The sequence below is a fragment of the Lygodium microphyllum genome, chromosome 18 (assembly GCF_053477565.2).
Source record: "Lygodium microphyllum isolate KBCC chromosome 18, Lygodium_microphyllum_v1.1.10, whole genome shotgun sequence".
In the NCBI taxonomy this organism is placed as follows: domain Eukaryota; kingdom Viridiplantae; phylum Streptophyta; class Polypodiopsida; order Schizaeales; family Lygodiaceae; genus Lygodium; species Lygodium microphyllum.
In genome coordinates, this window is record NC_141152.1 from 31,041,408 (window position 1) to 31,067,284 (window position 25,877).

The following is a 25,877-nucleotide window of genomic DNA, read 5'->3' on the forward strand; positions in this document are numbered from 1 at the left end:
GGTTGGGCCTAAATGTATTCAGTCATCTACGAAAAGGATACCCACCAATTTCTAGGTCCTCCAACAGTGACTAAGTTGTCTATTGGGCTAAGAGCCCTTGCCCAATTGCACTAAGTTAAAGGATCTTTTCAACCAATTAGCCATGATGGCCATGATATAATCCTCATGGAACAATACAAGTGTGATCGTTTGAAACAACTCTGGCTATGGCAAAGCTTGGTTTGGATTGGCTTGCATGCATACAAGCTCAAGCTCACGTCTTCTTAACATTCATGGCAGCTGAGCAAGCAAGGTCCTTTCTCTGAAGGAGTAATAAGAAGAGCTACTTTCATAAACCATAATCCCTCTCACAGCATTTACACCTTTTATTCCTGTTCAAAATTACTACTATATTTTTTGTCATTGATAATATCAGTTGCAACTTGCGTTATCTGATCCAACCAGAATGATTAACATGCTCCAAGCACTACTTAACACTGCAATTGCTTCAGATAAAGCTTTCCAAAGTAGTCTTCTGCTTTTGTAACTAGTGAGGCTCTTTTTAAAGGATGGCAAAAGCAATACATCTTTTTTGGCCAGCAACTAATTTTGTGGCCAATATCTTGTTTAATAATAAATTCAAAGAATTTGAGGTTGTGTATGTATAGTAATCTGCCTGACATCAAATCAGAAGCCCCGTGCACTGGACTCCCACAAGTCCATTCTGAAGCCATGAGCAACTTAATCCTTGAAAGGATCAGTTTCACTTGACTGGTGTTTAGCATCATATAAACCCAGGCCTTCAGCTCCTGCTTCAAAACATGGCCTGCTGCAAGGAAAGCTGCTCTTAATTTAATATAGGTTAAGGAAAAGCAGCTTCTCTTAGCCACTCCAAGGAGCTGTCCCATATCCTGCAGGAGCAGATGTCAACACCTTTGACTGGAACAATTCAAACACCCGGCTAACTTCACGCTCTACAAAGCCTGGCTGATTTCCAATACCATACTTGACTCTGTTTACAGCTGCTTTGAAATCTTCTAATGCTACAGCTAATCTACCTGCAATTACATGTTAAAAAAGCTCTTAAAAAGAAGTTTTAAAGTACAGACTTCAAGCAGCTAAACAGATGGTACCTCCTCCTGAGTTATACATGTAACTTAGTAATTCCTTACCTTCACGTACTGCCAGCAGTGCAGCCTCATTTACAACATTTGCAAGATCAGCACCAACAAAGCCCTGTGTGATGGAAGCAATAGCAGTTTGAATCAATTCAGCATCACCATCAACAGGGACACCACGCATATGGACAGCTAAAACCTGCTGTCTCCCTTTGAGATCAGGCTCTCTTACAAAAACTTTTCTTGAAAACCGACCAGGCCTGCAAAGTGCAGGATCTAATGCTTCAGGCCTATTAGTAGCTGCAATAACTAATACACCCGTCTCTGACTCAAACCCATCCATTTCTGTTAAAAGCTGCCAAAAAGATAAATCAGATTAAGATGAAACGCAAGTTCTTCATCCACCCCTCCAAAATAAAAGAAGAAGTAACTGCATTAGACCAGGAAATGCAACTGAAACAAGACAACTTTTGCCTTCATCTTCACTAAGAAGTTCAAACAAGTTTTCAACTATAACTAACAAGCCTTTCTAACTACCTGATTAAGAGTCTAATCACGTTTATAACACACTTTCAAAATGCAGTCTCAAGCTTTTTTAACTACCTGGTTGAGAGTCTGATCACGTTCATCATTAAAGCTTCTTCCGCGGCGACCTCCAACAGCATCAAGTTCATCAATGAATATGATTGAAGGTGCACACTTCCTAGCTCCAGTGAACAGTTCTCGTATGCGTGCAGCTCCACGGCCTACAAACATTTCTACAAACTCACTAGCAGAAGCTGCAAAAAAGGGTACCCGTGCCTCTCCTGCCACTGCTCGGGCAAGAAGTGTCTTTCCCGTTCCAGGAGGCCCTACTAGAAGCACCCCTCTTGGAAGTTTTGCTCCTATCTTCCGAAAGTTGGTTGCACCACAAAGATAAGACACTATCTGTAGCAGAGAAAGTTAGTGTTATAGGTTTCAAGTCTCACTACGCATTGCATACAAGAAGTTGAAACGAGTCACTCTTTGCAACAAGTCATCAAAAATTGCAAGCATTAAGTTTTGCATTGTGCAACACTGACGCACACTGCACAAAATAGGAAATACTGAGCTGACTAAGTTTGACTGTAGCATTACCTACAAGAAATCAAAACATACAACTAGTCAAAAGGTGCAAGCATTGAAGCTTGAACCTTTCACATCTTGCACAAAATTGACATTCCACACAAGATCCAAGATTGAAATTTCTATTGCATCTTTACTGTCACGTTTCCCTCCACTTTTTCACCTCTTTCTCATCCCTCACAAAGATAAATCAGTCCGCATAACTATGAAGCTAAACCACTCTTGATGGATTACTCCTTTGCCATCTTATAATATCTATAGCCAGCTTATGGGCATCCAACCAGGGTCTTTTTTGGGCATTCTTCAGTTTCTGAATTCATTCATGTCTTCATTCCATTGTCCATGACACTCTCACCACAGAGAGAGAGAGAGAGAATCACCTTTCACAACATATGAAACCTTTGTGGCTAGCAAGTGTACTTGCAAGCTCTTCTTAGCCAGTTCGGAGGTTCATTATGTGCCATGGGAGGGTGCTCTTCATGAATCTCTATAGATACATGCATTGGGGAGAGCCCTACAATCCATAGGGGATGATTGCGCCCAATTTGTATTGTGCTTTTCTCTCTCTTCTTTTTCCTTGTGTTCTAGTTCAATTCCAATGAGTCTCTGAATTTATGGGATTAAGGTGGATTTTCAACAACAGTCTAGGGACAAGTAATAGTAGAGAATGCCTTCCAACATCAACACCCCTTTTAGCTATAAATTTGCTTGGGGAGTCTACCTCACCAGTGCTCAATGTTACTGCTTGGTGTTACACTTACCATGTTCCGGTACTATTTTGCACCCTAGTGCTTCATTGCCAAGAATGCCACCCACACACCATACACCTCCTCCATATCTGCAAGTGCCTCACTCTGTCCTTTGGTCTCATTGTGTGGGAAATCCCCTTCCTGCACACTATGCCACTCTCTCCGGTTGCTCAATCACATGAACACTCTTATTGCACTAATGAACCATCTCCTTCATTGAAGGACTTGGGAAAAAAAGGGATCACCTACACACTTGGACCCATTCCCACCCTCCCCAATTGATCCTAAACATGGACTATGTTCCGATGCCAATGGTCAATCTCCTTCTTTGAAGGGAAAAGGAAGGGTAAAGTCTAAACCTTGCAAATGCCCTTTTGGAATTACTTCCTAAGAATAGGTTTTCTATATTGTGCTAGAAACCTGGCCATGTAAATAACAATTGTCGCTCAAAGGCCAAGGGTATAAGACCTAGACCCAAAAATCACACCATCCACCGCAAGTAACAGTATTTTACCCACATCAAAATTGAATCCAATCCCCATTCCTAAACCAACCTCTACCCCTTTCAGTAGTGGTAGTGCCACTCCAAGGTGGTTAAGAGGGCGTCTTCCCTAGAGAGGTAGTTGTTGGGTATGGAGCTCACATGTGACCAACATATGGCAGATGAAACTCCGTTTTGGGGAAGGGGGGCGCTTTTGCATGCATACAAACTAGAAGAAATAGATTCATAATGCTATGTTAGATACAAGTACAACTGATAGGGCTTGAATATATAGTCCAAGTTGTGTAGCTAATCTCTTCAACTCTTATTTAATGCTAAGTTGTGTAAAAGGTGTTCATACCTAAATACACTCTTTTATATATAATAATGTATGCTCACATATGAGGATGAAAATTAACTAACAATTCCCCCCTTCAAGTCAAGGGTGATTGAACCCATGACACGAAACATACGATGGAAAGGTCTTGCCTCGAAAAGGTTGTGTCTAATCCCGTACAATGATTTTGAAAAGGAGATACATAAATAAGAGAGATGCAACATGAGGTAGGTCACGACATGGTCTACCAAGAAGCTCAAGGACCAAAGGTAAGGCATGGTTCAAAGGTGCAATAGAGGCTAATCAAAAGCCAAAATTGCTCGGAGATACCAAGCACATAACCAAAGGCTGAATACACAAGTATAGCTTCCGGCTCAACTCAAAGGTCATATATACAGTGGTTTCAATCCCCCCGAAACATAAATCCCTTCTAAATCAAAAGGAAAGAATATAAAAATAAATACAACTTATTTTGGACTAAAATTTAGGTAGAGAAACCCACACAATCATTTAATAAGTGACCGAAAGGTCTTTAACACATGTATAAGCAAGGCCAATGTTTGATTATGATTGCCTAATTTTACTAATAGTTTATTATTATTTTAAAAGGTTTTTATTTTAAAAATCAATATTATTTTTAAAAATTTGTCAAGATAAACGTCCCCCTTCAATGTGAATACAAACTGTTAGTGACGTCACCGCCAAGCACTAGATGCTTAGTGGATCATCTTACGCCCAATGTCAAAAGCAAGAACCCAAGTAGTTGCCAATGTGTTGTCCAACGCCTTGATTGGATATTGGAGAGTGCCAACACAAAAAGCCCAAATTTTTCCAATGAAATTTTGAGAATTTGGACTCGGATTGAAAAAGCCCCAAATTTTGTTCATGAAATTTCAAGAAATTCGTTCAAATTGAAAAGACCCAATTTCTCCCATGGACTATCTCTTCTTCTTTTTTAAAGCTCTAACTTAGGTTTTTTTTTTAATTTTATTTCTGTGTCACTTGAAGGGTTGAGCTAGGTAAAGATGGCACCTCAACAATGTTCAACAAAGCAGCTACTTCTTCTTCTTCTTCTTCTTTAGCAATTTGAAACACCATGAACAGCAACTGGACAGCTAGTGGTAAACCTGCTCTCATACCACTATCAGATATGGAGCTCACATGTGACCGACAAGCTACAGCGGATGGAACCCCATGAGAGGTGGCGGCAAGAGAGAGAGAGAGAGAGAGAGAGAGAGAGAGCTCTTGCACGGATACAAACCATAAGAAATAGATTGATAATGATAGATGAGATACAAGTGATAGGGCCTGAATATATAGGCTAAGCTATGTAGCTAATCCTTTGAGGTATGGAGCTCACATGTGGCCAACAAAGCTACGGTAGATGGAACCCAATGGAGAGAGAGAGAGAGAGAGAGAGAAAACTCTTGCATGGATATAAACTAGAAGAAATAGATTGATCATGATAGGTGAGATACAAGTATAGTGATAGGACCTAAATATATAGGCTAAGTTGTGTAACTAACCCTTTGCCACTTATTTAATACAAAGTGGTATTACATAAAAGGTGCTTACACTAAACATGCACTATATGTGCGCTCACACAAGGGGATGAAAAATAACTAACAATAACACAGTTTCTCCACCCCCTACCATCCATATTCATCAATGGTTGGCCAGTGGTGCAGTGGATCCTCAATCTTCCCCTTAGTCAATGCCTCATAGCATCTTTGACTGGTTCGTTTAGTATCTTCCCTTACACTAGTTTCTTAGGCATCCTAGTTCATCCTTAGAAACTTGAGGCTAGTTAGATTTATCACTTGATGTCCTTTAGGCTTACTTCTTGAAACGTGCCTTCCTTCTTGGAGAGGGTGATAATTCCCTGATCAAGCACTTAATTATAGCAATTAGTAAATAAACATAAATTGAAATGAATACCTTATATTTAAATTTCTTGGACAATGAACATCCTATTGGCCCCAAAATGCCCCTTTTAGTATTTCTTTATCTTCAATTTCTAATGGATTTGTTACAAGTTGAGATTCCACTATCTCCTTGGCTAATCCAAAAGGCCCTTGTTGGTCCAACAATCAACAAACAAATTGGCCAATTTGCCCTTGAATCTTACCCACGACTTGCTCTAATTGAATCCCAAGTGGCCAAATGCTACCCCAAATTTACAATGGATGACTTGGCATCCAAAATCCTTGACAATACCACAAATTACAAGTACCCATTTCAATGCATGATGCCTTCTACTAATGACACACAAGTCCCGAGGTGACTAGTAAACCTTAATTTCTGCAAAAAATTAGGGTTTACAACAAAATTTCCTCTGCTATCCACCAAATCTAGCTGAGATCTACTCCGAATGGCTGAGATAAACTGACATCTCCTAAGAATGGACTAGAGAAGGTGAGAGAAAGCCAAGATGAGAGAAAAATCTCATTTTCTTCAGGAGAAAACCCTAAAATCAAAACTCTCTCTCTCTCTCTCTCTCTCTCTCTCTCTCTCTCTCTCTCTCTCTCAGCTGAAAACCGCTTGAATGGCTAAGACCAAGCCCCTACTCAATTTACATGGACATTTTTGCCAAGTGGCAAGCTTCTCAGCCCATTTTTCAGTATTATCCAGCATTAAATTAATTTTAAATTTAAATAATTCTGAAAATTGATTTCAATCCTTTTCATCATGCCCAAAATTAAATGTGTGCATCTATAATTAAATTGATTAGAACATTTGCAACCTGGAGTGGTCCCCAACATTTGTTGACCCTTAGACTAGAAGTGACCCTCCTTTTCACAATGAAACATTTATTTGCAGCCAACAATTCCCTACGCTCTCCCCACATTTTCGAGCCCTTTCTTTGCTGTTTTGGTCTCTTTTCAAACTGATTTTTCAAATCTACCTCTTTTCTCAACCTTAAACTTTTTATTTGGCTTTCCACCACTCTCGAAGGAGCTTAAATCCTTTCCACGCGACAAAGCATCTACCATAGCAGAAGTCTCTATGAGTTGAGATATGCTAGAGACCGTGGATTTAATTCAAAAATCCCTAATTCCTTCAAGCAGCCCACAAACTTATTTTTCCACTTGCTCAAGAAGGGGTACGGGGCGATAAAAAGTAATGGGCAGCAATGCATCCTAAAACTCCTTATTGTATTGCTTCAAATTCTTGCATTCCTTAGCATCTAGCTTGTTCCAAGCTATCATGATGTCCACCTCAAAGGTCCTTGTCAACCAATTCGATGCAAACATTTGCTTGAATTGTACCCATGTTGACAATGCTCTACCTTGCATCAAAAGCATGGACCACAATTGCAATGCATTTCCCTTCAAGAAAGTAGCTGCCTTTCAAATCTTAGAGGATTCGGTGAAGTTTCCCCCAGAATTGGGTGCATCGAACAATAGATGGCCTGGCATCTGAAATCCCTAACAATACCACAAATTGCAAGTGTTGATTTCAATGTACGATGCCTTCTACTAATGGATCGGGTCTTGAAGTGGGTGCTTAACCCTAATTTTTGCAAAAATATAGGGGTTACAGCAAAATTCCTTCTACTATCCACCAAATCTGGCTGAGATAAGCCGACATCTCCTAAGAACAGATTGGAGGTGGGACAAAGCCAAGATGAGAGAGAAATCTGATTTTCTTCATGAGAAAACCCTAAATTCTGCCTACTACCTATTCCAACCTGCATTTAATGCAATCACCTACTGCCAATTACCTCCAAAATGTTGTCGCTTGATCAACAATGCTATCGCCAGCCCCTTGAACATGTCTCCCTGTTATCGCCTACCCCTGGAAGCTCCCAAAAGGTTGTTACCTACATCCAATGCTGATTTTTGCACAAGTAGAACGACCAGCAACCTTCTCTCTCTCTCCACCACCAACTGAAAACTGCATAAATGGTTGAGATCCAACCCCCAAAAACGTTTTCTCAATTTGCATGGGCATTTTTGCCGAGTGACAACCTTCTAAATTAGTTTTTCAGCATTATCCATCAATCAAATTAATTTTCAAAAGTAAATGATTCTAAAAATTAATTTCAGCCCTTCTAACCCTATCCAAAATTAAATGTGCCCATCCATAATTAAAATTGGTGAAACCGGTCTATGACTCACATAAAGCGGTAGTTCCTTCAATTAACACCTAGACTTTACATACACACACATAAACAGAGACCTCTCTCCCTCGCTCAACACCAAATTGGCCCTGAAGATCAACGCCCCTCTCAGTATTTCTTTATCAATTAAAAGATAGAAAATTACAAAAATGGTAATGTTCCAAAATACATAACCTGTGAACTGTTGGTTTTCATCTCTTCTAAGTAAATCCCAGCTGCATAGTAACAGTACAACATGTCCAGATCAACATCCCTTATTGTCTAGCATGTGCAGAATTCACTATTCTTACTGTCCAGCATGTGCAAAATCCACTGTTCTTACTATCCAGCACACTGTTATTACTGTTCAACATGTGCAGAGTTCACTATTCTTATTCAGCATGACAGAGTTGACTGTTCTTTCAATTCGGCATGTGCAGAGTTCACGTTCTTATTCAGCATGAGCAAAGAAAACACAGAATTGTACCTTCGATGGAATCAATCCATCATGCAATGCATTTCTTCTGAGAATAGAGAGAGCGGTGATCAGAGGCTCTACCTCCGTGCTTGAGTCAGAGACGTACAAGTACTCTCCATGGCTGGTTTTCTTGCAGCAATCTGCCCTCAGCTCCTCCAAACTTCATTCTCCCATCTGCCCCTTATGCCTATTACGTTTTTTTTAATGCTCTCTCTCTCTCTCTCTCTCTCTCTCTCTCTCTCTCTCTCATTTATGCCACATGGCATACATGTAACAATTTTCGTTTAAACCTTCTGGTCTAAAATTCTCCATGATCGGTGCAAAATTTAACCTCGGCACAGACCAAAGAATTAATTCTCGTGTAAAAAGGAAGACAATAACGCGAATAGATTCTGGGTTCCAAAAATAGTAACTCCCTAAATTTTAGGGATGGTGACCCCTGCATTCCTTAAGTTGTTCTGTGCAACTTTTATCATTGCGACCACATCAAAAGTGTAATGTGGCTCAATTACAGTGACTTTTATTCCGTGAGCATTCTCACATGTGCATCTTCTATCTTGGCCAGGCTCATTGTCCTGCACCATCTCCAGTGGCTAAGCACACAATCCCAAACCACTGGCATTCTATTCTTCAGTGTCCATTCAATATGGAACTGGTTCTAAGGCTCAAACAAACCATTAGTCCAATTTGTCCCAATGGCTGCCTCTTCTGGCCATGCAAAGATCCCGCTTATTCCAAGAGAACTCTGGGAGTAAAAAGCAACATCAACAAAAGAAAAGAAAAATAAAATATTTATATAAGTAAATAAGAAAACCAATTGTAAAAAGTATCACCACCTGGTGACATACCCCCCTCTTGAAAGAAGCAAGCGACCTCGATTGCATGTCACACATGCTAACGGATTCTCCATGTTATTAGTGCCATTGCATGTATCACTTGCTAACAGATGACACAGGGCGATGGTAGGAGCTTCCCCACTACCATTTGTGTCATCGCAAGTTCAAGTCTCACATAGATAGAGGATTACATCCTGTATCCAACTATGATCATTAGGAGCCTTTCTAATATACATGTTTCCGGATGCAACACAGGGCGATAGCACATATGCGCGAACTATTAGTGTCACAACATGCATATTCATTCAACTGAAGTGTAACAAATACAACTTCAAAGCCCTGAGATTTCATTCAATGATACACATGTTAATGCTAAATGTAAGCCATACATTAAGCATTATTCAATGAGATACAATATTCAACTGTACAATAGAGAATGTACATTGCTTCAAAAAGCATTCTAAGTCACTGTAGATTCCAATAAGAAAGCTTCTCGGTAAAGTTGCAATAACTGAGGCGAATCTGCTAATTCAGCCTCTTCCATCCATTTGGCATCCATTAGTGAATAGTTCTTGAACTTCACCAAAAATCTTCTTATAATTCTACCTTTCACTTTCCTATCCTTATGTGCCAGGATCTACTCGGAAACTAGAATCTCATCTAATTCCTCTACTTCAAGCTGTTCCTCTTGAACCAAATCTTCTAGCAGTTTACCAATAAAAGGCCTCAATAGGCTCACATGGAATGCATTATGAATTTTCCAATTCTCTGGCAATTTCAGCCTATATGCTACGTCATTGATCTTCTCTGAGACTTGAAAAGGGCCATAATAACGCATACTCAACTTTGGAAACAAACGTTCCTTGCCCTTTTGTTTTCTCAAATGTGCCTTTTCAAAACGCAATAAGACCCAATCATCCTTTTTGAACAAGAGCTCCCGACAATGACTATCAGCAGCTCTTTTTTGTTTAGCTTGTGACTTTTCTAGGGCATACTTGACCTTTTTATATGCTTTTTCTCAATCTTTTACATAATGATCTGCTTCAAAGATGTAATCTTTTGTTTGCAAAATGGGAGGCAATTTATTTCCACCTTCCACAATCTCAAAAGGTGCTTTGCCCGTAGATGAGTGCACTGTATTACTGTATGCATACTCAACCAATGGCAAGTAGTGTTTCCAAGAGTCTTATGATCTGAAACATAACACTTCAGTAAGTCTAAAACAATCGAATTTGCTTCTTCAGACTGTCCATTAGTTTGTGGATGGAAAGAAGAAGAAAATTTCAGTGTAGTTCCCATGTTTTCAAACAATGCTTTCCAAAACAATCTAGTCATTCTTGGGTCTCTATCACTGACAATTGACCGTGGCATTCCATGGTACTTGAAGATATTTTGCATAAATATCTTTACCATGTGTTCTAACTTAATCTTTTTCCTTGCAGGAATGAAATGTGCTTGTTTGCTGAATATGCAAATGATAGTCCAGATTCCATCATTCCCTGAAGAAGTTCTTGGAAGATTAAAAATGAAATCCATAGCAATACTTTCCCATGGCCTTTCTGGAATAGACAGTGGTTACAATAACCCTGGTGCCTTCTATCTATCAAATTTGACCCTTTGACATACAAGGCAAGATCTGACATATGCATCAATATTAGATCTCAAGGCTAGCCAATAGAAGAAAGTCTCTACCGCTTTGACTGTAGCATCAATACCACGATGTCTTGCATACGGTGGAGCATGACTTTCTAATAAAACTTTTGGCCTTAGCTGTTTTGTAACGCATAGTCTTCCATGCATCATGATAAAGCCTTCTTTGAACACATAATGATCATGATGTTGGCCATTGATCAACTGCTCATAGATTTCGGAGAAATCTTCATCATCAACATACTGCTCTTTCATATCATCCAATTCATGGTGATAAGGAATTGAAACAGCTGATACTTGTGGTTTGCGAGATAAAGCATCTGCAACTACATTCTTCTTGCCTTTCACATGCACTATCTGAAAATGAAACATAGATAGGAAATTTGCCCAACGCATGTGTTTCTCTGACAATTTAGCCTGTGTGAGAAAGTATCTAAGTGTTTGATGATCCGTTTGCACTACAAAATCAGCACTAAGCAAATAGTGCTTCCAACTAGAGAGTGCATTGATCACAGCCAATAATGCTTTCTCATAAATTTGGTAAGTCCTTTCAACGACAAAAAGTACTCTACTCTTGTATGCCACAACTCGATCATTCTGCATTAATACAGCACCAATGTTGTTTCCACATGCATCACACTGCACTACAAATGGCTTAGACAAATCTGGCAAAATAAGTACTGGATCTGTAGTCATTTTCCCCTTCAAACATCTAAATGTTGATTTCTCTTTGTCAGTCCATTGCCATTTGACATCCTTCTTTTCAAGTGTATGTAAAGGAGAAGCAATCTCTGCAAAGTGTCTTACAAATCTTCTGTAGTAAGAGCATAGGCCAAGAAAACTGCGGACATCATGAACAGTTTTCAAGTCTAGACAAGAGACAATTGCTTCCAAAAAGAATTCACTCTTCTTACCATTAATGAGCAATCTATTACGCCAAAGGAAGTGAATCTCTTCCAAAAAGAATTCACTCTTCTTACCATTAATGAGCAATCTGTTACGCTTAAGCTCATTAAAGACTGCAACTAGGTCTTTTCTATGCTCCTCTTCATTCTTTGAAAAGATAATCATATCATCAAAGAATGTGCCAACGAAACTTCGATAAGGGTGGAAAATTCTATCCATCATCCTGTTAAACGTAGCAAGAGTATTGGTCAATCCAAACGGCATGACTAAAAATTCATAGAGACCAAATATCGTTCTAAAAGCAGTCTTATGGATATCCTCTGGCCTAATTCTGATCTGATGGTATCCACTTTTCAAATCTCTCCTGCTAAACATTCCTGCTCCCTGTAATCGATCAAGAATGTCATTTATCCTCGGAATTAGAAACATATTCTTGATCGTGTTCTTATTCAAGGCTCTGTAGTCAATACACATTCGCCAAGAGCCGTCCTTTTTCTGAACTAGCAACACAGGTGAACAAAACGGAGAACTACTAGGCTGAATTAGTCCTTTCTCTAAAAGCTCATTAACCTGTGTCATAATCTCTTTCTGCTGCGCTGCATTGACCCTGTACGGTGGCCTATTGGGCGGACTAGTCCCTAGAATAAGATCTATGGTATGATCTTCAGGCCTCTCAGGGGGTAACTCTCCTGGTAACAAATCTGAGAAACAGTCACTGAATTTATCCAAGAAAGCCCTTCTACTTTCATCTAGTACAGACACATTACTGTCAACTTCATTAACTTGCTTTGCAAAAACCAAGTACACAGAAATATGATTTTTCATTACAGAAGTAATTGCGGAAGCAAAAACAACTGGGATAGACTATCCTTTAAGCTTCACATCTAACACATAAGTCTTGCTCCTATGTACAAGAGTAATCGTTCTATTGTAAGTATCCAAGATAGCATGCTTCCTGTGGCACCATGGGATACCCAATAGAACATCACAGCCCTCTAGAGGCATAATATGGAACTTCTCTGTGTCCACATAGCTCTGAATATGCATACGAAGTTTGCCAATAATGGGGATGACAGGTTCAGTATATCCTGGGCATGCCAAATTAGCCTGTCCAACTGGCCCCATTTCCTCAGGACGTATACCCAATTTAGCTGCCAATCCTGGTGACATAAAGTTCGCACGAGCTCCAGGATCAAAGAAAATAAGCACTGTGGAATCTCTGATCTTTCCCCAAGCTCTGCACAATTCTGTAGCATTATCAACTGATTGATCTCCCACCATATTAGGCACTAAGCCAATGTTGGGCTTCTTTTTGCTTGCTGCATCTTTATCCTCCGCATCTTTAGAAAATTGATGTGGGCACTTAGAAGCAATATGGCCTTTCTGTTCACAAATAAAGCATTTTCCAGCCATCATTAAAGCCTTTCTTTCTTCAAATGTTTTGCCGAAAAGTGGCCTCTTTTGTCCTTTACCCTGTTTATAGGAAGTCTGAGGTTGCTGCTGAAATCTTTTCTTCCAAAAAGATTTCTTTGTAAAACTGATCCTTTCTGGAAAGTGCTTCTTCTTCTTGCCAAGATCTTGCTTAAACTGAGAATCCTTCTTTTCGGTGCCTTTAAAGCTGTCAGCTTTTCCTTTCAACAATGCATTTGCCACACCAGCATTTTCAATTAACTGTACCATATTTGTAACCCTAGTCTTGGTACAATAATCCCTGATGGCTTCGGGCAAACCGCAACAATACTTTTCAATTTGTTCTAACAGGGGCACTGCCCTGTAAGAACTCACGGGCAAAAGTGCTTCCTAAAATTTATTATTATGCTCTTCTAAATCCGTACAATTTGCTGCGTCCAATTTATGCCATGTAGTCATGACATCTACTTCAATCGTGCTAGTTAACCATTAGGCTACAAACAACTATTTGAAATGAACCCAAGTGCCAAGTGCATATCCTTGCATCAACAATATGTTCCACCACTGCAAAGCATTACCTTTCAAAAAAGTTGTAGCCTTCCGCACCTTAGAAGTCTCAATAAAATTCCCTCCTGTGTAAGCTGCATCAAACTGCTGTATAAATGTCAAAGCTTTCAGCTTATCTTGCATACCATTGAAGGTTTCAAACTTTATTCCTTGACCACCCTCTTTATAGTCTTTAGGCTTTGCATTTTTTGGTACCAAGTTGTCATAGACAGGTGGCTGTAAAAAGGGGAGTCCCTTAGGTGCATTATCAACATTCATTTCACCTGTCTTAGCTGCCATATACCCACTAGACTGAGAAAAACCAGCGGCTGCATTTTGTACTCAAGGCATCAAATAAGGACTTTGCAGAGTCTGATAACCGGGCTGTAGACCAATATTAGCATAAAGTGGGTTCACTGCCTCAATAGGCATTATTCTTGGTGGCCCTCTAGGCAAGTATCCCTGATAACCCGTGGGTAATCCAACCATTGCTTGAAAAACTGACCCACCACCAAAGTAGCCAGGATAAGTAGCAAACTGAGGAGGAATAGTCTATTGTGCCACTTGTGTATAACTGCCTTGACCATTCACTCCCTGATCCTGTGCTTGTGCTTCTTGTTGCACTGGACTTGTCTCCATGTTTGGTGTCTTTTCCACATGCTCACGCACATTAGAGGTATGCCTTTTTGAGTGCTTCATGGTATGATGTGATGACTCAGCCTGAGAATCCTCATTATGTGACTTCAAAAATTTTTGCATCCGAGGATTCTTTACCAGCTATTGGAAAGAGCCAACCATACCGAGGAGTTGTGTCATAAACAAGTCCTCATGTTCTTGCTCCTCATCATGTTTCTAGAAGGTGCTGACACCTGTGCACCAATACTCTCTTTTTGATGTCTATGAGCAAAAGAAGAACTCTCTTCTTCATGGGGGAGTTTTCCTTTGCCTTTATCCATGTCTCCAATCTCTCTAGTCCTGTAATCTCTGTAAAACCTGTGTGTGGCCTTTTCACCCAAAACTGTCCGAGCTTAAATTCTTACAGAAAAGAATTCAAATCCCGGGGATGGAACCATGAAACCGGTCTATGACTCACATAAAGTGGTAGTTCCTTCAATTAACACCTGGACTTTGCATACACACACATAAACAGAGACCTCTCTCCCTAGCTCAACACCAGATTGGCCCCGAAGACCGACACCCCTCTCGGTATTTCTTTATCAATTAAAAGATAGAAAATTACAAAAATGGTAATGTTCCAAAATACATAACCTGTGAACAATTGGTTTTCATCTCTTCTAAGTAAACCCCAGCTGCATAGTAACAATACAGAATGTCCAGATCAACATCCCTTACTGTCCAGCAGGTGCAGAATTCACTATTCTTACTGTCCAGCATGTGCAAAATCCACTGTTCTTACTGTTCAGCATGTGCAGAGTTCAATGTTCTTATTCAGCATGAGCAGAGTTCACTGTTCTTTCCATTCAGCATGTGCAGAGTTCATTGTTCTTATTCAGCATGAGCAGAGTTCACTGTTCTTTCGATTCAGCATGTGCAAAGTTCACAATCTTATTCAGCATGAGCAGAGAAAACACAGAATTGTACCTTCGATGGAATCAATCCATCATGCAAAGCATTTCTTCTGAGAATAGAGAGAGAGGTGATCAAAGGGAGCAAGCTCTACCTCTGTGCTTGAGTCAAAGACGTAGAAGTACTCTCCATGGCTAGTTTGCTTGCAGCAATCTGCCCTCAGCTCCTCCAAACTTCATTCTCCCATCAGCCCCTTATGCCTATTACGTTTTCTTTTATGCTCTCTCTCTCTCTCTTTTGGGAATTTGTGCCACATGGCATACATGTAACAATTTTCCTATTTAAACCTTCCGGTCTAAAATTCTCCATGATCGGTGCAAAATTTGACCTCGGCACAAACCAAAGAATTAATCCTCCTGTAAAAACGAAGACAATGACGCAAACAGATTCTGGGGTCCAAAAATTGTAACTCCCTAAATTTTAGGGATGGTGACCCCTACATTCCTCAAGTTGTTCTGTGCAACTTTTATCATTACGACCACATCAAAAGTGTAATGTGGCTCAGTTACAGTGACTTTTATTCTATGAGCATTCTCACATGTGCATCTTCTATCTTGGCCAGGCTCATTGTCCTGCACCATCTCCGGTGGCTAAGCACACAATCCGAAACCACTGGCATTCTATTCTTCAGTGCCCATTCAATATGTAATGTGGCTCAGTTACAGTGACTTTTATTCTATGAGCATTCTCACATGTGCATCTTCTATCTTGGCCAGGCTCATTGTCCTGCACCATCTCCAGTGGCTAAGCACACAATCCGAAACCACTGGCATTCTATTCTTCAGTGCCCATTCAATATGGAACTAGTTCTAAGGCTCAGACAAACCATTAGTCCAATTTGTCCCAATGGCTGCCTCTTCTGGCCATGCAAAGATCCCGCTTATTCTAGGAGAACTCTGGGGGTAAAAAGCAACATCAACAAAAGAAAAGAAAAATAAAATATTTATTTAAGTAAATAAGAAAAGCAACTTTAAAAAGTATCACCACCTGGTGACAATTGGCTAGGCCATTTGTAACTTGGAGTGGTCCCCAACCTCTATTGACCCTTAGACTAGCATTAATTAATTAATATTTGTCCCTAGTATCACTATTAACACTTATTGGCCAAACAACTATCCTAAGGTCAAAACTGACACCAATTGACCACCGAAATCCAATTGGCATAACTTATCACAGTTTTTGCTTTTCACACCCATTGTTTGGCGGTCAAGTTGGTGTCAATTTTGACCCTAAGACAGTTCTTTGGCCAATAAGTGTCAGTGGTGACACTAGGGACCAACATTAAATAATTAATTGATGCCAATCTAAGGGTCAACAAAGGTTGAGGACTGCTCCAAGTTACAAATGGCCTAGCCAATTTAATTATGGATGGGCACATTTAATTTTGGACAGGGTCAAAAGGACTAAAATTAAATTTCAAGATGGTTTAATTTTGAAAAGTAATTAAATGACTAGATAATACTGAAAAATGGATTTAGAAGGGTGCTACTTTGCAAACATGCCCATGCAAAGTAAAAAAACGTTTTTTAGGGTTGAATCTCAGTCATTCAACTAGTTTGCAACCTGGGGGAGAGAAAGAGAGAGAGAGGAAGCTATTGGTCCATTGTCTAATCAGAGAACAACAACTTGCTATAAAAGATAGCCATCTGTGGGCCTCAACAGGCATGGGACAGCAAGAAGACACCTTCCAAGGACTGACGACACCATTGATGATCAGGTGACAACATTTTAAAGGTGCCTCGCAATAGGTGACTGCATTAAATGCAAGAGGAAGAAGGTAGACTTCAAGGTTTTCTCGTAAAGAAAACCAAATTTCTCTCTCATCTTGGCTCTCTTATCTTCTCCAATAATTTCTCAAAAGATCTCGACGTTTCTCAACCATTCTCAGTAGATATCAGCCAGATTTGGTGGGCAGAATAAGGATTTCTATCGTAGACCCTAAATTTTTGTAGAATTTAGGATTTGAGAGCCACCTTGAGAGTCGTGCCAACAAGAGGAGGCATCATACACTGAAATCAACACCTAGAATTTGTGGAATTGACAAGGATTTCAAATGCAAACCCATCCATTGTAAAAATTAGAACAACCTTTGGCCAATTAGTGGTTCCATTTGTGCAAGTTATGGGTGGAAAGCAAGGGGCAATTGACCCAAATTGCTTGTTGATTGTATGTACAACAAGGGGCTTTTGGATCAGCAAAGGAGATTGTGAAATCTCAACTTGCACATTGTCCATTAGCAATCAAAGTTAAAGAAATACCAAAAGGGGCGATAGTTTTGGGGCCAACCAAGTGTCTCTTGTCCAAGATTGTTAAGATAATGTATGCATTTCGATGTATGCTCAATTTTCAATTTTGTTGTAATTAAGTGCTTGATTAGGTTTTACCACCCTATCCGAGAAGAAAGGTTGGTTTCAAAATTAGACTTAAAAAATATTATTCATACAACGAAAGCAAAAAGCCTAACAAGATGCTCTTTATGATTTTTTAGCACAAAGCTAAAAAATACAAATCCTCAAATACATACATGAGGGAGGTACTCACTCACATGTGGGGAAAATTATACCCATTTTCTTGTCATGCACTCTTGTTTCTATTTTCTCTCTTGTGCAATTTGTGTCCTCTCAATTTTTCAAATTATTATTTGTTATTTTATAGTGAAGGCTACAATACAAGGTCACTCAATAGTCTACCTTCATCAAATGCCCTAAATTTACTACAGCTTCTAGTTGCACAAAACCGCACAACCTCCTCTAGCTGTCATCTACTATCTATAGCCTCATGGTTGCTACCTAGAGATCTCCAACACCTATTGCCATCTATATTTATCAACTTGACAAATAGCCTTACTGCCACCAAACCTCCTACTATTCTAATCAATTATCATTATCAACACTCAACCACATCTACATTCTCAGCAATCTACGCTATCACTCAATTGCCACTATTTTTTTGTAAGATGGACAGATCAAAGCTCAATTGAGAGTACAATTGATAGTGAAGAGTGTGATAGCACTCTTCACACTATTTTTTTGTAAGATGGACAGATCAAAGCTCAATTGAGAGTACAATTGATAGTGAAGAGTGTGATAGCACGACGCTTAGAGTGTAAAGTGCAAGTACAAAGTACAACCCTTAAACCTTAGGGTTGTAAGAGGGTGTTCACACCTGAAGGATATAAAACACGATAAGTGCCCAAACTCTATAACGTGGGCACATAAAATAAAAGGAAATAAATCCAAGGAAAAAAACCTCTCGTATGGAGAGTAAAAAGTGCCTTGATGTCCTATTGAGGATCACCGGCACTCCTCTATGAGCATACGCATGAGTCAAACCCAACAAACCCCCCTTGAAGTGAAGAGTGATCAAGATACAAGGGTCATCCACCAAAGGAGATCAAATTTAAAGCACTGCAAAATGCTTCAAATTTGTCACGAGGAAGAGCTTTGGTGAAGATGTCTGACACATTATTAATGGTAGGACAATAGACAAGGCTGATATCACCTGTGCATATAGTCTCTCTCTGACAAAGTGAGAGTGAATCTCGATGTGTTTCGTGCGTGAAAGAAACACTAGGTTCCATACTGTCAATGAATAAAGGAGTAGGCTCCATGACAGATACATCCAAATCAGCTAACAAGCGTTTAAGCCATACGCATTCAACTATGGTAGTGACAGATGCCTTGTATTCACCTTTACATGACGATGTGGCAACAATGGATTGTTTCTTGCTAAGCCAAGAGATGCAAGATGAGCCAAGAAAGAAACAATTACCACTAGTGGAGTGACAAGAATCATAATCACTAGCCCAATCAAAATCATCATAAGCATGTGAGTGCAGTGGTCCCCCCTAGGTATAAAGCAATCCAAGAGTCCTAGTACCCTACAAGTAACAGAAAATATGCTTTAAAGCTTTTTCATTGAAAACCACATCCCTACTAACAAATACCTTCTTAGAGATGGGATCATATAATTTATATACTTTGCTCTCACTACTGTACCCTACAAAATGCATTTAACAGCCTTGTTATCCAACTTCTTCCTGAGTACCTTCTTGGAAATGTGTGCATATGCAAGACACCCAAATGTACGAAAATGTCCAACAAAAGATTTCCGGTTATTCCAAGCCTCAAAAGGCGTTACATTTTTTAATGCCTTGGTGGGACACCTGTTCAAAACATGGCAAGCACACATAATTGCTTCCATCCAAAAATTGTGTGGCAAATTCTTTACTTTCAGCATATATCTAGCCATCTCCACGAGTGGCCGATTCTTCCTCTCTACAACCCCATTCTGCTGTGGAGTACAAGCGGTAGTGTACTGGTGAACAATGCCTTTCTACTTCAAAAAAGAATTCAGCATAGAAGACTTGTATTCCCCCCCCTCGGTCTGAATGGAGAATCTTAACCTTGTAGCCAAATTGATTTTCAGCAAGTGCTACAAAAGCCAAAAATGCATCATACACTTCTGACTTTTTCACCAAAGAGTAGACCCAACAAAAGCAAGTAAAGTCATGAATGAAAGTGACAAAATAGAAAAGAGTCGTAACTGCATGTGTAAAAACAATAGTCCTTGTCTGCAACATAGAACGTGGACTCAATAGCAAGAGAATCAGAAACAAACATCCCCGACTCTTTCTTTCTCTCCTTGGCTATGCGCTGTCTATTTTCTGTGATGTAGTGTCCTGGCTTCTTGCAATAGTGGCACTTACCCTTCTTGTCTTGCGTGTCCCCTTGTTTCTTGCTACTCTGTGAAGCACCTGATGTCCCAGAGCTCTGCAGAGCATTTTTAGCTTGGCTGCCCTTGCCCTTCTGCCTTGCCATAAAAGCTTGCTCACAGGCTATGACATCCACACCACTGTTCTTTCTTGACTGCTCTTCCTCTAAGAGCAAACTAACCAACTAAAGGAAAATAAGTGGCTATGGAGAAATCCTCATGGTGAGGTTCAAGGCCGTACAAAAGGCCAAATACGAGGGCGGCAATGAATTCAAGGTAGTAGATATCAACTGCGCATCTGAGTAATACCTACCTACATTCATAAGCTACTCACACAAGTCCTAAATTTTATTTAGATGATCCTGCATAGAATCACCCTCATCCATCTTCATGGTCTCAAGCTCTTTCTTTGAGAAAGAGATGCGTCTCATGTTTTCAAGCAAACATCTGCTCTAAGGTCAACCACACTTCTCGTGAAAAAGCTGCAAACCGAATGTGAGAGATGATAGACCATTGAACTACCAATGCAATCAACGACAAAGCCTGTGCATCCTGTGTGTCCCATGCCTGTTGTGCTACTAATCTCTCGAGAAGTGGCTAAGCTGGAGCACGTTGAACAAGCTGAGCAGGCTGAGTTGCCCGTTGTCCACGTCCTCCTAGAGGAGGTGTTGCAAGAGCCACAACTCCGGGCTTAAGTTCTTCACTGCTAACATAATCCCAATGATTTTTTGGGATCAGCACATTCTTTATCATAAAGGACCAAAAAGAATAGTTGTTGCCATCCAACCTATCCTCCTTGGACACATATATAAATACATCACCTCCCTGATTTGCCATGATAAATGTCACTTATTAAAGAGCAAAAGATTACTATTTCAAGCTGGATCAATCTAGAAATCTCAAAATTTTCAAAATTTACAGCAAGCTCTTTGCTATAATTAGCAAATTTAATCACGCTCTGTCAAAAACCTGTTTGAAATGCACACTGTCCAAGATGCAAAAAATGCTCAGCAACACTGAAAATGCAAAAGCCCTAAAATTTCTTGTCCCAAAATGAACAAAATCAATCTATTTCAGACTCTCATCACTGATGTACTTGCCGAAGCAAAGAGATACTTCCCGAGCATAAGCCCCATTCTGTAGATCAAATCTAAGTAAAAATTTAATAATTTTTTCTTTTTTACCTCTGACTATGACTGTGGAGAACTGGACCCGGGTAGATTTGTGGCAAGCGGATCTAGCCTGTGGGAGCGGCAGGATTACAAGTGCCTCAATTGGCAACGTTTTTAGACTGGCGGCGACCACTAGAGCAAGCAGTAGATACAATAGCAACGCTGGCGGGTGCATCAACGAGTGGCGTTGCTAATGGCACTAGCGGGCAAGCACTGTTGATGGCGTTTTGTAGGCTGAAGGAGCAATTGACCAGTCTGAAGCTGGAGGCGAGCACCCCAATGCTACTGGTTGCAAAGAGAGAGAAGACTAAACTGAACTCAACCTTGATACCAAATGTAAGATGGACAAATCAAAGCTCAGGTGAAAGTATAGTTGACAGTGAAGAGTGTGATAGCATGACACCCAATGCAATAATCTCTAGTGTAAAGTGCAAATACAAAGTACAACCCTTAAACCTTAGGGTTGTAAGAGGGTGTTCACACCCAGAGCGTGTAAAACACAATAAGTGCCCAAATTGTGTGCCATAAGCACATAAAATAAAAGGAAATAAATCGAGGGGGGAGACCTCTTGTATAGAGAGTAAAAAGTGTCCCACTGATCTACTAAGGATCACCGACACTCCTCTGCGAGTGTAGGCATGAGTCAAACTGAACACTTTCCGACAATATCAAAGATAGATTGTTGTGTTTCTAAATCCCTTCAAGGTATGGCATACTCTTAGAGCTAGAAGAGCAGTCCAAGCACAGAGGTTTGAGACCCATTGTGTCATTCCAATATACAGTTTCATTAGTCATTCATTCATTCATCACTCTAAGTTCTCTTTTTATTCAGTTCTACTTTCACAATGTTTGTCATACACTTTGAGTTGTCCATCTCCATTCAAGCATTTCTTTACAAAGGGTAGAAGGCTAATGGTTGGGGGATTGAGTGAGTGAATGATCAAGGATGAAAGATGCACTAAACAACTAACTCTATCTATAGAGGATTATGGTACATTTTTCCTATTGTCAAAAATAAAGCCATTTAATTAGTATGATAATAATCACTTATAGACTATTTGAAAGAGAACTAATTATGAGTTAATACATTGTAATTAAGTATTAGTGCAAACCCTAATACTAATGGCTTTCAACAACCCATCCAAGTTGCCTAACAATGTAACATACTCCTCATCTTTGCTCCAAAGCTCCTACATTTGGCAATTCACTTTCTTGCACTCATGAATCAAATCGAGGATCTAGCATAAGCATGAGACCAAGAAAGGCAGAAAGTCCCAACATGTGTGTTGAGAAGAGGACCCGGCCAAGATCTAAGATGACAATTGCCAACTATCCCACTTGGCCATTGGGCTATAGATCCAATTTTTCAATCTTTATCCAAGTGATCAAACAGCAAAATAGTTTGCCAGAATCTAGCAGCCGCACAAGAACCATACAAAAAGCCTCCCTCATAAGGTATGGTCAATTCAGTCTATACATCTCAAGCAAGAGAAAGGCCTCCCACTCTTCTTACCCTATCTATTGAAATGCCCTTAAACTTACATCCTCTCCCCATTGATCTTGCAAAATCTCATGATTGTTGATTCACCTCCAACAACCAAAAGCCCAACTTCAAAGGCTTGATATACATAATACTCATAGACTTAGCTTGAACTGCCATGGGCCCAAAAGTGCTAAGAGTGAGCAAGGTAAATAAAGCACAGAGCTTCTAATGTTCCCTACTGACTTAGTGATGGGATTTACAAGCAACCCATGGCCAATACTATACTACCAAGGTACGATCGAGAGGTAGACAAAGCAACTACAAAAACTCACTACTTTTAAATGTGGCTTGATGCCTTGTCGTCTACAGACGCACGATTCAAAAATGAGACAAAACTTTGTTTGAGTTCAAACTTGAAATTCACTTAATTATTGATGTACCAGCATGCCCAATTAAAGTGTCTAAGAGATGGTCCAATTCTCTAGACCAAGTCAAGAACAGTTTATCATCCAAATTGCTCTCTTCTAAGCCAAGGCAATCAATTGTCCACAGTTCTATGCCCAGCTTATTAACAAAAAAGTAGTTTCATAATTTGGCCATCCTGCATTTATTATACTTCTGCAAATGAGCCCAATAACTTCATGCTGGCTAGACTGTTAACTCAGGACAATCATTTGTTAAACATCTCTTGCTACAGTAGATAACTGAAGCTTTGATCTCGCATTGATAGTGAAAAGAAAAACTGTCACTTACCTCCGTGAGCTCAACTTTTGCTTCATCCACCCCCGCAACATCCTCAAATTTCACAGATGTACTGATTACCCTACGTCTCTGAGCTGCTGCATTCCCACCAGAAAACTGACGGTGCATCAACCAGAACAAAGGGGTCAGAGGTATCCAAAGGGAAAGAATAGTGATCAAAGTGGTTCTCAGTGCAGCACTCATTGGCTGAGGGGCAGAGCTATACATGACACCCTTGTCCCGCATTAAACTTAAAAGGTATGCCTCATCATTATCAATCCGTCGGGTAGAATACTTCCATGAATGTGCCTCACTCTTTAGAAGCTGCTCAGGCACAGTAGCGACTGATTTCAAAGAGGATAAAACCATGGATACAACAGAAGCCTTCCTTGAGTTAGGTTCCATCCTGGCTGCTTTGCCATGCCATCCTGCATTATACTTGTCGGGTACAGTTGAGTTCCACTACCTTGAACCATCACTTGTTGGTGTGAATCTTCATGCTCTTTGGTAATTCCTTGCTTATACATGTCCTCATGTGCCTCTGCTTCACATTCAGTTGTTGGCTCACTGGCGGTCCTGAGGTTGAAAAACAGTTGTCTGGACCCTTCTTCAAACAGAACTGTCGAGACAGCTCCACTGCGCAGACGGCTTACAAGCTCAGAGTATGGCACAACATGGGGGGCGGTCGTAGATGAGAGCTTCAGGCACAAGCATCCAATGGTCATGATGCAACCGAAAAGCGTAGAAAGGGCGACCTGCTTGGAGTGAACACGGGCGTACCGGAGAATAGCCTGCAGGATTGCCAGCGGGGACCATCGCCGGAGCTGGCGAAGAGCCAGGCGGATGCGACCTCTAAGTCGAAGGGCAAAGAAACGCCTGCGGCCACTATTGACATGCTCCTGTGCAGGCTTGGAGGAAGTGTCCTGTAGGACCGGTTCCTCCACCTCCTTACCTTGCTGTTGCCGCCGCTGCTGCTGTTTGCGGGCTCTGTTTTCCTCGTGGCCTGCCATACGGCAGAGGACAAGGGGCTCCTTCCTGTGCTGCAGCATACGCGCTCTGCTGCCGCCATGCCTGGGCGTGAGGAAGGCTAGGTGGACGCGGGGATACAGGAAAGACGAGCGGGTGCTCCAGCGGAGAGAAGGCGATTGGAAGGCCTTGCAGCAGGCAAAAGTATCCATGGAAGCAGGAGCAGGAGGAGGAGGAGGGCCAAGCCAGCAGAAGAGAGATTCATGGTGGTGTAATCATGTCAACAAGAGAGGGGTGTGACTGCCTGCACACACAAAAGATCCCGCCGCGTGACCTTCTCTCCCGGTAATTATGATCATTTTTGGCCTGTGAAATGCCTCGTATTTGCTTCCACAACATTAAGGGTTAGAGCCGGGTCACACGGAGGGGGGTTGGGCTACTCCAGCCTGTGAAATGCCTCGTATTTGCTTCCACAACATTAAGGGTTAGAGCCGGGTCACACGGAGGGGGAGGGGGCTACTCCAGCACTCCAAACCCCACTCCCACCTCCTCGCACACGCTGAGGTTTTGGGGAGAATGGGGATACGTTAACCCACAACTACCCCTGCTACACCCTTAAAAAAATATTGTGGTTAGGCTGGGTTAGCGATGTTAAGTTGTTTGATTAGTAGGGTAGAAACTATTGCTCGTGAGAAGACCAATCATTTTCGTTTGTGTTTGGCATAAATGAATGCTGCAAGAGAGATCCAACTGTCTTGTTTGCTTTTCTAGGTTAAAGTGGCCTTGCTTTATACTCCATTCTTTGGTGCAACCACGAGGCTAAGACTTAGCATTTCAAGTTCAAGATAAGCCCACAAAAGCTAGTTCAACCCCAACCCTTACCACATTCTGGTCATCAACAAAAAATGAAAGGAAAAGAGGGAGTAATGGAGGCAGTGGCCTAATGCTTTGTAATCAAGGTCAATGGTGATTAAATTCACACAGGGTGTAATTACGTTGCATCATACAGAGTGGGGAAAGCATTTAAGTCTCTAGCGTGCATCCATTGTGCTTCCTCTACAGGATGGTTCTTAAATTTAACTAAATATCTAGAATACCTTCGGCCAGTTCTAGTGGTCATAAAATCAGTGTCTATGATAGCTTCTGGTTCAAGTATTTCAGTCTCTTCCTCTAATAAAGGTAGGTTTTCATAAACAAGGTGGACAGGTAATTGGCCTCTAAATGGTCTCAATAAACTAATGTGAAATGTATTGTGAATTTTCCAATGAGATGGTAATTCTAACTTGAATGCATTGTCATTAATTTTATGAATGATCCTAAATGGTCCATAGAATCTAGGAGCTAGTTTGACAACTGGATGTCTATCTACACTTTGCAATCTACATTTTTCTATTCTCAGCCAAACATAATCATCAACTTTGAAATTCATGGCTTGTCTTTTCTTGTTGGCTTGTTTAGTATATGATTGCTGGGCTTTCTTTAACTTCATCAAATATATTGTTATGCATACTAGCAATAT

The 25,877-nt window shown here is 40.5% G+C and overlaps 2 protein-coding genes across 2 annotated transcripts; both read right to left on the reverse strand.

The window, feature by feature from the left end:
- Window positions 1–391: 391 nt before the first annotated feature.
- Window positions 392–24,698, reverse strand: LOC148020718 (cell division protein ftsH). The gene is made up of 5 exons (XM_087698540.1): window positions 23,894–24,698; window positions 23,405–23,798; window positions 1,701–2,024; window positions 1,152–1,452; window positions 392–1,037 (listed from the first exon to the last, which is right to left on the reverse strand). The coding sequence occupies exons 1-5, from the start codon at window positions 24,568–24,570 to the stop codon at window positions 862–864; spliced, it is 1,872 nt and encodes a 623-aa protein (XP_087554666.1). The 5' UTR covers window positions 24,571–24,698; the 3' UTR covers window positions 392–861.
- LOC148020719 (uncharacterized) lies at window positions 12,605–13,420 on the reverse strand. Its single transcript, XM_087699439.1, has one exon. The coding sequence runs from the start codon at window positions 13,418–13,420 to the stop codon at window positions 12,605–12,607; it is 816 nt and encodes a 271-aa protein (XP_087555565.1).
- Window positions 24,699–25,877: the final 1,179 nt, after the last annotated feature.

Excerpts from the sequence above, each read along its gene's own strand:
- LOC148020719 (XM_087699439.1), bottom strand. The coding sequence starts at position 13,420 with ATGGTACAGTTAATTGAAAATGCTGGTGTGGCAAATGCATTGTTGAAA.
- LOC148020718 (XM_087698540.1), bottom strand. The coding sequence starts at position 24,570 with ATGGATACTTTTGCCTGCTGCAAGGCCTTCCAATCGCCTTCTCTCCGC. Across the intron at positions 1,453-1,700 it reads GTGATCAGACTCTCAACCAG|CTTTTAACAGAAATGGATGG; the intron begins GTAGTTAAAAAA and ends TCTTTTTGGCAG. Across the intron at positions 1,038-1,151 it reads ACTGCTGGCAGTACGTGAAG|GTAGATTAGCTGTAGCATTA; the intron begins GTAAGGAATTAC and ends ATGTAATTGCAG.